Source organism: Leptonotus elevatus, chromosome 18 (genome assembly GCF_054856555.1).
Source record: "Leptonotus elevatus isolate MCC_2025b chromosome 18, RoL_Lele_1.0, whole genome shotgun sequence".
NCBI lineage: Eukaryota > Metazoa > Chordata > Actinopteri > Syngnathiformes > Syngnathidae > Leptonotus > Leptonotus elevatus.
The window spans coordinates 14,267,965-14,278,188 of NC_141256.1; the positions used below are offsets into that span (position 1 = coordinate 14,267,965).

The window sequence follows — 10,224 nt, forward strand, 5'->3', positions numbered from 1 at the left end:
TATACATTAATTAACAAGCTATTGACTTTTAGATGCTACAATCTGCTGTGCTAGCAAGCACAGAGCTAACGTTGTGCTAACAACTACTAGTTAGTTAGCCGCCTACTTTGCGGCTGCTAGCTTTATAAGACTTTTTAAATAATGTATCAGAGCAGAGTTGTTGTTTTATTCTTCCCCCCAGTGACTAAAAATACACTTTTATGAGTCATTTCTCTTCTTCCATCTGGACCAGCAGCTGGCACTCTTAAACAATTGACCTCTGACCTCAGCCCTCCCACTCACACGACTGCGCCCAACCAGAAGCACATCTTCACTTTTAAACACAACCACCAAAGGAATAAATGTTATATTAAAAACAAAACAAAAAAACATATACATTGATTCAAGTGTACACAAATTAGCACAAAAACTTTTATTAACATTTCAAACGGTAAAAACACATACTGTAAAAGTGCAATAAACAAACTTGTGCAAACATGTAAAAGCTATATTTGGTAACATAACAAAATCAATCAGAGAATCTGATACCCGTCGAGGCAGCGGGCTCCCTGAAAATAAATAGCAGGCGAAACGTGACTCCTGTCAAAAGGACACGGAGTCCCTTGCTGCTTGCCTGCAGAAACAAGAACGCCGCATTTTTTTTGTTTATTATTCTTGTGTATGAAAATATTAAGTGTGAAAATGTGGTAAACAGCAGCTGAAAAGGACTTCAAGTCACAACCAACGCTCTTTAAGGCAAAATGTGTCTTAGTGATCGTAAAACACACATTTAAGTTCAAACTGCTTATTTAGTGCAAAATACTTCAAACATTCCCTGAACATATTATTATTATTATTATTAAGGTGACTGTAGTTTCTGCATTGTATCATGCTGACGGCTGTTTGTAATATTTTGACCCTCTCATGCACAATAAAGCCTAAAATAATGCACGTGTCGTCTCACCTCTACTGAATGGAAACAATTTCAGGCTTGACTATCCAAAATATTATCCTAATCATTTCTTAAAAATCGAGTTCTAAATGCCTTACCTGTAATAAACGAATCATTTTGGACACTATAGATCAGATACTGAAATATTACCATTTGCATGTCTTCAATTAAACACCAGATAAAAGCTAACCATTAAACACCTTACCTCTAATAAAAAAAAAAAAAGGGGGGGGGGGCTAGACTGGAGATAGCATAACAAAATATTACATATGAAAATGCATTCCTTTAAGAACTTGCTAACAAAAGCAGCCGTTTTAATTGGCAAATTATTTTGAGCTTAACTGTCGCTAAAATTGCTAAATATTAGCATTTAAAATGCATTTGTTCAAATAAAGGCGTCTTACCTCAAATAAGTGAGTTTATTGCGGCTAAACTATATTGCCAAGTATTATCGAAAGCTTCTCTTCAAATCAAGACCGCTTCTCCAATAAAATACCTTACCTCAAACAAATGAATACATTTGGGCTAAACTAGATAGATAACATTACTCAATATTACCAATTGCATTATTTTATTCCCATAGCAAGTAAGACCTCTTCTCTAATAAACGCCTTACCTCTAACAAACAAAAATAATTTGGGGTTAACTATGGATACAATTGCTTATTTTCTTTTAAAATACAATTGTTAAGACCTCTTTTTCCAATACGCACCTTACCTATCGTAAATTGAGTTTGGCTTTTCATTCAAGTCAAAATATTAGGAACGGCTATCAGTATGACGGCGTGGAAACTAGAAGCACCTTTTTTTTCTTTTTAAATAATTAATGCCACTCTTCCAACAATGCCCCCTCCTTCCAGCAGAGGCAAGAGTCCAGGTGCTTGTTGATCTCTGACGCCTGCACGCCGGCCTGACACACGGGACACGTGACCATCACCACCAAAGGCGACGACGTTGAGGCGGCGGCGGCGGCGTGGCGACTCGTTGACGCCGATTCGTTATCTTCTTTGGTTTCCACCTTCAGCCTCTTGCTGAGGACCTCAGAGACGCTGGCCGAGTCCTCCAGAGGTCTCTTTTTCCATTGAGGCGATCTGGCGATGGCGTTCCCCGATGGAAGCGTGGGCGGCGGAGGTGATGGCGTGGACTTATTGCGTTGATTAGAAGTGGGAGGAGTTAGGGACTTTGCTTTACTCGGCGAGTCGGTGATGAGCGAAAGATTTGATGGCTTGGTGTTAAATAAAATATCAATGGATGTCTGCTTCAATTTATCCGGCCGTTCTTCACGTTCGCCGCCACCAAAGCCGCCTACGCTTCGACTGCCGACCTCATGACCACCGTCGCCGACGCCCACGCGGCTGCCGATGCCGCGCCCACCAATGCTGCTGCTGCCGCCATCAAAGCCGCCAACGCCGTCGCCAACGCCGCGATGAGGCTTTTGGATCCTGACCGGCGATCCGTTAATGTTGGCAAACGCCCTCGTATTAGCGACTGACTTCTTCGCGGGCACCTTGTGGCCCTGCGCCACTGGCGGCTTCGCCGCGGGAATGACTCGAGCCGGCGGCAAAAGCGTGACGGGTTTACTGACTGAGGTGGAGGCGGAGCCAGCTGACATCATCATGGAAGAGGAATTCCCGCCCAGGACGACGCCTTTGCCGCTGAACGCGATCACATCCCGAATGTCACGACTTCCTGAAATTGACAACTGTTAGTCAATCATAGAAAACTTTATTTATATAGATTAGTAATAGCAAAACATTACCTTTTGGCTTTTCAATGGCGGCCATCTTTCTGTCTTTTTTGGCCTCCTTTTTCTTGCCGTAGCCTTCGGGCTCCTTCACCTTGATGCAGGTGCCCCCGCACGTCCTCTGGTGGTCCCCCCACCACGGGTCCAGGGCCGAGGGGGCCCGATTCATGGCCCTCTTGACGAAGCCGAGGTAGGGCTTGCGATTCTGGCACGGGCCGTCGCAGCGCCACCAGTGCTGGCGGTACGCGTCCACCTCGTCGTTGAAGTTGTGGAACACCTGGCGGGAAGGGGAGGGGCTTCCGTGAAAATGAAAAGAAAAAGAAAAAGAGGAATTGCGTGAGGGAGGGGGGCGTGCAGGGAGGCTCACAGTGATGCTGGCGCCGCTGTCTTGGTTGATGCGTTTCATGTGTTTGCAGAACTCGGGCCCGTGGCCGTCGCGGTCTCGGTTGTTCTGCGTCACGAACAGAAGCGCGTGGATCATCTCGTGCAGCAGCGTCTGACCACGCACCAATAGACAGCAGGGATTTGTGAATAATACACGTATTATATAACGACACCAATACGCACATATTATACAAAAACAAACGACAGCCTAAAAAAACACAGACATCAACGAATAAATTAATTCGGAGCCTAACTATAGAAAGTATTAGATAACAATCAATCAATAAATGAAGCTCAAAATCAGTTTACCTCTCATAAACAAATCATTTTGAGGATAAATATATATCATATTACTGAATATTAATAACATTTGTAAAAAGTAAGTCTTTATTAAACGCCTTACCTCTAATAAATCATTTAGGGCTTAAGTATCTCACGTTACTAAAACGTTAGCATTAAAAACGCACTTGTAAAAAAATACATATAATAATATATATATATAAATGCCTTACCGCTGTTCGCTAATAAATAATATGGTGATTTTAACTCTATCACAATACTAAATATCATCATGAAATACCATCGCAATACCAAATGCGAAAATACAAATGAAGACCTCTCCGCTCACCTCCACCAGGTCTTTCCGGGGTCTGAGCTTGAGGAGCGGCTCGCTGAGTCTGATGGAACAAAGTCCGCCGCGACCCTCGTAAGAACACACGCCAGCACACCTGCCGCGCCAGACAACATTTAGCATCACCAAAAACAACAACTGAGGATACGAGAATGCAGATTGAACATCTACAATATCCTCGAAATCCGGTCTATGTGTCGGTACACTCTTTGTCCTAACTATGACATGTCTTCACAAATGTGTCACTCTTTAGAGTGCCTCGTTGTGGGCCTTGAAGGTCCGTTTGTTATGCAGAAAAAGACAGAGGAGAGATTTTTGTCCGTTCACCCCCCCTAGTTATACATCAGCCAGTGAGTGAACACAGACTCTGTGCTGACTTGGCCGCTTTAGAGTGCCTCGTTGTTGCGTCGTGGAAAAGCCCTGCGACAACTCTGTGGGATATATTCTACTTTATTTTTATATATATAATGTCACTGTTTTGCCTCACTGGTAACATTTGCCTGCAATGAGAACAAAGAGCATTCTAGGACAAGGTGCAACTTGACATCAAAGCTGTCAAAAGAATACTCCCAGTACTGCACATAGCCACTAGTGGGGCATCTGATAATAACAATAATAATATTAAAAATGCATGAGATGTTTATAGCGCTTTTCTGGACACTCTGCGATGTTGCGGTACTCACAGGGTCATCCTGGGGCTCCACTTGACTTCCACGCCGCTCAGTTTGCTCCAGAAGAATCTGTCATTAAACTCTAAGAACATCGCGCGCACATCAGGCGTGGGGTCCAGCGTCTCCCACAGCGCGTCGACGACGGACATCGGTTTCTCGGGCTTCCGGGAGACGAGCGGCCCGCTGTCCGTCGCCTCATCGCTCACTTCATTGTTGAACTGCTCCTGAAGCTGCAGGGCGAGCATGTAGTCGTCATCCATGTTACATCTAAACTTGTGGTCTCCCAAAAAAGTAACACCGACACTACAGTTCTAACAGCGCCTGCCAAGTGTGAACTCCGTGGCCACTTATTGCCAAAATCATATTTTACACGAAAACGTGAGAAAATTAACGACTCGCCGAGTAGTTTACAATGCCACGGATGCCGCCAGTTTAGCTTAATGCAGTAAGGGACGAATGATTCCGGTGCTGATTTCACGATTTCAAAGTAAGATAAAATTACAACAAAAAAAGTCGTGATAATGGTGATTCCACATCCTACAATAATCACATTTTACAATTAAAATAAAATAAAGTACATTTTAAATGGTTGGTTTAGAGGTTCTCAATAAATATAAACATTTTAAAACCCACTGAACTCTTACACTAACAGTAGCACATCACTTCTGCTTTTGAGTCTCACTAACTTGACAGATACGACCTTCTGTATCCGGAAGTCAGTGGGACAGTTAAAAACACACCTCTGGAATTTTATAACTTGCTCCAAAGTAACGCATCAAACTAAAACTGTCGTTATTATGACCAATTCAACCACACAACGAAACATATTTTGCGTTAAATTTGCTTCATATTATAAAAACAAAACAAAACGTATTCTGGCACCATTGTTGAATGCTGGAAGCTTTATTGTTGGCCAGCCTTTTTTTTCTTCCGCCAATCACGTGACGTCGAAGGGTGTCACCCTGCTTCCTGTTTGGTTCACTAGCTGCAATGAGCCATTTGAACCTCGAATGGACTCTTTTCTGTTCATCTTAGCGTATATTGATCAATACTTTTGTCAAAGGTAGTTAACCAATCACAATTTAAGATGTCCGAACCGGGAAACCGACTCCGCAGGCTGCTGGAGTCGCCCAATTTCAACCCACAGAATTACGTGAAGCAGCTGTCCCAGCAATCGGATGGCGATCGAGACCTTCAGGAGCACCGGCAGAAGATCCAAAACCTGGCCGACGAGACGGCCCAGAACCTGAAGAAGAACGTCTACAAGAATTACCGGCAGTTCATCGAGACGGCCAAGGAGATCTCATACTTGGAGAGCGAGATGTACCAGCTGAGCCACATCCTGACGGAGCAGAAGAGCATCATGGAGAGTATCACGCAGGCGAGTGTGGTCCTCCAAATAATTTATTAAAAGTACTTAGTGTGGGGAAGAAATGCTCATGTACTGAATAACTGGTGAGTAACGTTCTATGTATGAATATATTTAATCAGAGCATGAAGAAAAATGAGACTAGTCACTCACAAGTAGCTGCACAGAAAACGTGTGGTATGGTTTCAATTTCGACAAAAAAAAGTATTGCTGTACTTTTATCTTCCGTGCTATCCTAACGCAGGCCCTGCTGTCCACCGACAAGGACGAGACCTCCAAGGAGATGCAGGCCGCCTTCCCCAAAGAGAGCGAGGAGCTGAAGCAGAGGAGCCTCACCTCGCTTCTGGAGAAAGTGGAGGGTGGCAAAACCATCATGGACACCCCCGGAAGGCACCTGGTGTACAACGGCGACCTGGTGGAGTTCGACGTGGACAACATGTCCCCCGTCCAGAAGGTGCACGCCTTCCTCATGAACGACTGCCTGCTGATCGCCACCTGGCTGGCCAACCGGCGCGGGGCCGTCAAGTACAAGTACAACGCCCTGTACGACCTGGAGAGCTTCGCCGTGGTCAATGTCAAGGACAACCCGCCTATGAAGGACATGTTCAAGATCCTCATGTTCCCAGACAGCCGCATCTTCCAGGCGGAGAACAGCAAGATCAAGAAGGAGTGGTTGGAGATCCTGGATGAGACCAAGAAGAACAAAGCTAATAAGGAGCGCGGCAAGGAGGAGAAGGAGAAGATGCCGACGTCGCCCGTTCGGGCCGAAGTGTCCACCAATCCTTTCGACCAGGACGACGACGACGAGCAGGCTGGGGTACGGTTTCCAAATTTCGTTCATTTTTAATGTTGGAAACTATCTGTGGGACATCTGGATTTAGGACAGTAGAGAAGGCTATAGTCATAGTCAAATGATATGTTAACGGTTTGTTTACTGATGTTGCCATTTGACATTTTATTACCCAGAAGTATGTTTGCCATCATGTTTTTTCCTGAAAATCTTCCACCCATTTTCAACCCGAGGTGGAGGAGAGCGTAGACCTCGGTCTGGAGTGGATCCAGGAGCTCCCCGAAGACCTGGACGTGTGCATTGCCCAGAGAGACTTTGAGGGCGCCGTGGACCTGCTGGACAAGCTCAACGAGTACCTGAAGGAGCAGCCGCTCACGCCCAAGGTCAAGGAGCTGCGGGTCAAAGTGGACGAGCGAGTGCGGCAGCTGACCGACGTCCTCGTCTTCGAGCTGTCCCCGGACCGCTCGCTGCGCGGCGGACCTCAGGCCACCAGGAGGGCCGTGTCGCAGCTCATCAGGCTAGGTCATTACGTTGAGCTCGCCATGCTAGTTAGCATGTTACCTGTTTCGGTTTCACCAATTATAGACATGCTAACTCTTGTAGCCAATTTCAAGAGTGTCGTATCACCAGAGGTGGCAAATCCAGGTCCAGAAATTAAAAACCCTGCCACAGTTTGGCTTTAGCCCCAGATGCTAGCTAGTTAGCTCCTTAACTAACTTCCATGGTGCACATTTACATGCTAGCTAGCTCGCTAGCATCAATGGCTAAAGCCAAACTGTGGCAGGGTATTTACGTTCTGGACCTGGATTTGCCACCTCTGCGTATTATTTGGCCTTTAAGATTCATATACTGAAGATCTAGTTTGTCTGTGTTCCCAGGCCAGTCCACCAAAGCGTGCGAGCTGTTCCTGAAGAACCGCGCGGCAGCCGTGCACACGGCCATCCGGCAGCTGCGCATCGAGGGCGCCACGTTGCTCTACATCCACAAGCTGTGCAACATTTTCTTCACCGGCCTGCTGGAGACGGCCAAGGAATTCCAAATGGACTTCGCCGGCAACACGGGCTGCTACTCGGCCTTCGTGGTGTGGTCCCGCTCGGCCATGAGGATGTTTGTGGACGCCTTCAGCAAACAGGTAGGACGCCGGCCGTGCGGGGGCTACGAACGGATCGCTCGGTTCTTCCATCTGGTCCGTCAAGAGTCTCGTTGTCGCGTCGCGAAGGTGTTCGACAGCAAGGAGAGCCTGTCGACGGCGTCCGAGTGCGTGAAGGTGGCCAAGGAGCACTGCCTCCAGTTGACCGACATCGGCTTGGACCTAACCTTCACCCTGGAGTCTCTGCTGGCGAAGGACGTGAAGGCGGCGCTGCTCAGTTACAAGGACGTCATCGTGGAGGCCAGCAAGCATCGCAACTCGGAGGAGATGTGGAGGAGGATGAACCTCATGACGCCGGAGGCGCTCGCCAAGCTCAAGGTGATCGTGACCGGAACGTTGACGATTTTAGGTCATCGGTTTGTTGACGGGGCGGCACGGTGGCTGACTGGTTAGCACGTCCGCCTCCCAGTGCAAAGGTTGTGAGATCAAGTTCGGGCTTCGGCCTTCCTGGGTGGAGTTTGCATGTTCTCCCCGTGCTTGCGTGGGTTTTCTCCGGGTACTCCGGTTTCCTCCCACATTCCAAAAAAACATGCATGGCAGGTGAATTGGACACTCCAAATTGTCCATAGGTGTGATTGTGAGTATGGTTGTTCGTCTCTGTGTGCCCTGCGATTGGCTGGCAACCAGTACAGGGTGTACCCCGCCTACTGCCCGAAGCCAGCTGGGATAGGCTCCAGCAACCCCCGCGACCCTTGTGAGGACAAGCGGTACAGAAAATGGATGGATGGATGGTTTGTTGACGTGTATTTCGTCGTCGTCGTCCGCTCGCAGGAGGAGATGCGCTCCAGCGGCATTTCGACGTTCGACGCGCACACGGGTGCCGACTGCTGGGTGAACCTGAGCTACACGCTGGTGGCCTTCACCAAGCAGCTGCTGAGCTTCCTGGAGGAGGCCCTGAAGCTCTACTTCCCCGAGCTGCACACGGCGCTGCTGGAGAGCCTGCGCGAGATCGCGCTGGTGGCCGTGCAGCACGTGGACTACAGCCTGCGCTGCGAGCAGGATCCCGACAAGAAGGCCTTCGTGGTGCTCAACGCCGCCTTCCTGCACGACTGCGTGCTGCCCGAGGTGGAGCGCCGCTTCGAGGGGGCCGTGGGGAAGCCCGCCAAGCAGCTGCGCGACCTACGCAAGAGCACGCGGCCAGTCAGAGTCAACCCCGAGAGCACTACGTCCTTAGTTTGACCCACGCGTGCTCTCCCTTTTCACTGATTGGTTGAGAGAAAAAAAGGACTGAAAATGGTTGGAGAATTCCTAGTAAATTTCTGGAAAGTTTGCCGTAAATACATTGAACCTACACTTCCTTCTCATGTATGGGACTTGGCCATCGGGGGGCAGTATAATACAGTCATTCAGATACAAACTAAGAAGAGTTTCACAACTACTGTATGTGACTCAGCTGCACTCAAATCCCCCCCCCTTGATTTTGACTTTGGTATTTTTATTTCAAATTGGAAACTTTTCATGGGAATGATTTGAGTTGAGGGTAATTTAATGTCAAGGTGTCATTTTAACATACAAAATAGCTCTCCTTGCCCACATGGAAGGGCATTGCAATACCTTACTTGCTCCTATTTTTTCACTTCACTCGAAAGTTACCATAACTAAAGTTCTCACAAATCCAAAGAATCGATCAAATGATGACTTGTAACCCAAAAATTACATACTTGAATGAAATTGGCTTGTTTTAGCCAGAATTAGGCCTAAATATATTATCTACATTTTCAACCCAAACAGGAAGTGACACACATTTCATCTTTCATGACACTTGAATGAAGACGAGGAAGTTTTGTTTTCAATGTGGGTTGTTTGATTTTTAGTTACAAGTACATAAATGAATATTTCTGCATAAAATGACAGATGGATACAAAAAGGGATATGAAAAAGTCTAAATGCATATTTTAATGTATATGTTGACTGCTGAACTCGTTTAACACATGCACATGGCAATAATTATAATCTTTCACAACTATTTGGTTCTTTATTGACTTCAACATATCCTCACTTTTCTCCAAACACTTGAAATCGATGCATCTATTATAATTATTAAAGTATTTTTGCTTTATGGTTGATCACCGATTCTGTCCTCTCATTGAGTTGTGAGCATGAATGAATGAATGCACGAGCGTATCAAGTGCACTCGTCGCTCGGGTATTTTTAGTTTCCTACTCGCCTCGTTATGATCACTCATGCGAATCGCTGAGGGAATTCTGTGCCCAGGGCACATCGGACGACGCTCGGGGTTGGGATACGAGTGGAGGAATTCATTCGGGTACGTGTTGTAAGGGGATTTTACTCATGTTGCTTTCACACAGTGACCCATATTGTCCCTTTTTTTTTTTACACCACTTGTAAAAACTGCTCAGTGCAAACAGCAGCTAGTATGCAACTACATCTGGATTCAATTTGAGTTTTTACATGCAGTATATAAGTGTCCACACAGTTAAAGTAAACCAAACAAAAAGTCAATAATTAAGATGCTTTTATCTCCCATTTATGTTGTCTGTCTTCCTTCCAGCTTGCGGTTTCAAGTCTTGCGTGTTTAAATCCACCACTCATCC

The 10,224-nt window shown here is 46.5% G+C and overlaps 2 protein-coding genes across 4 annotated transcripts; one reads left to right on the plus strand and one right to left on the minus strand.

The window, feature by feature from the left end:
- Positions 1 to 397: 397 nt before the first annotated feature.
- On the minus strand, positions 398 to 7,173 carry sprtn (SprT-like N-terminal domain). Of its 3 annotated transcripts, XM_086061737.1 has the most exons (6): positions 5,005 to 7,173; positions 4,373 to 4,590; positions 3,687 to 3,786; positions 3,042 to 3,170; positions 2,690 to 2,951; positions 398 to 2,619 (listed from the first exon to the last, which is right to left on the minus strand). In XM_086061737.1, the coding sequence occupies exons 2-6, from the start codon at positions 4,507 to 4,509 to the stop codon at positions 1,754 to 1,756; spliced, it is 1,494 nt and encodes a 497-aa protein (XP_085917863.1). In that variant the 5' UTR covers positions 4,510 to 4,590; positions 5,005 to 7,173; the 3' UTR covers positions 398 to 1,753. The 3 variants fall into 3 exon arrangements, with proteins under 3 accessions (XP_085917863.1, XP_085917862.1, XP_085917861.1); XM_086061736.1 differs by lacking the exon at positions 5,005 to 7,173 and having other exon boundaries at positions 4,373 to 4,971; XM_086061735.1 differs by lacking the exon at positions 5,005 to 7,173 and having other exon boundaries at positions 2,690 to 3,170; positions 4,373 to 4,975.
- On the plus strand, positions 5,312 to 9,735 carry exoc8 (exocyst complex component 8). The gene is made up of 6 exons (XM_086061733.1): positions 5,312 to 5,741; positions 5,974 to 6,546; positions 6,753 to 7,041; positions 7,398 to 7,651; positions 7,739 to 7,987; positions 8,441 to 9,735. The coding sequence occupies exons 1-6, from the start codon at positions 5,448 to 5,450 to the stop codon at positions 8,846 to 8,848; spliced, it is 2,067 nt and encodes a 688-aa protein (XP_085917859.1). The 5' UTR covers positions 5,312 to 5,447; the 3' UTR covers positions 8,849 to 9,735.
- Positions 9,736 to 10,224: the final 489 nt, after the last annotated feature.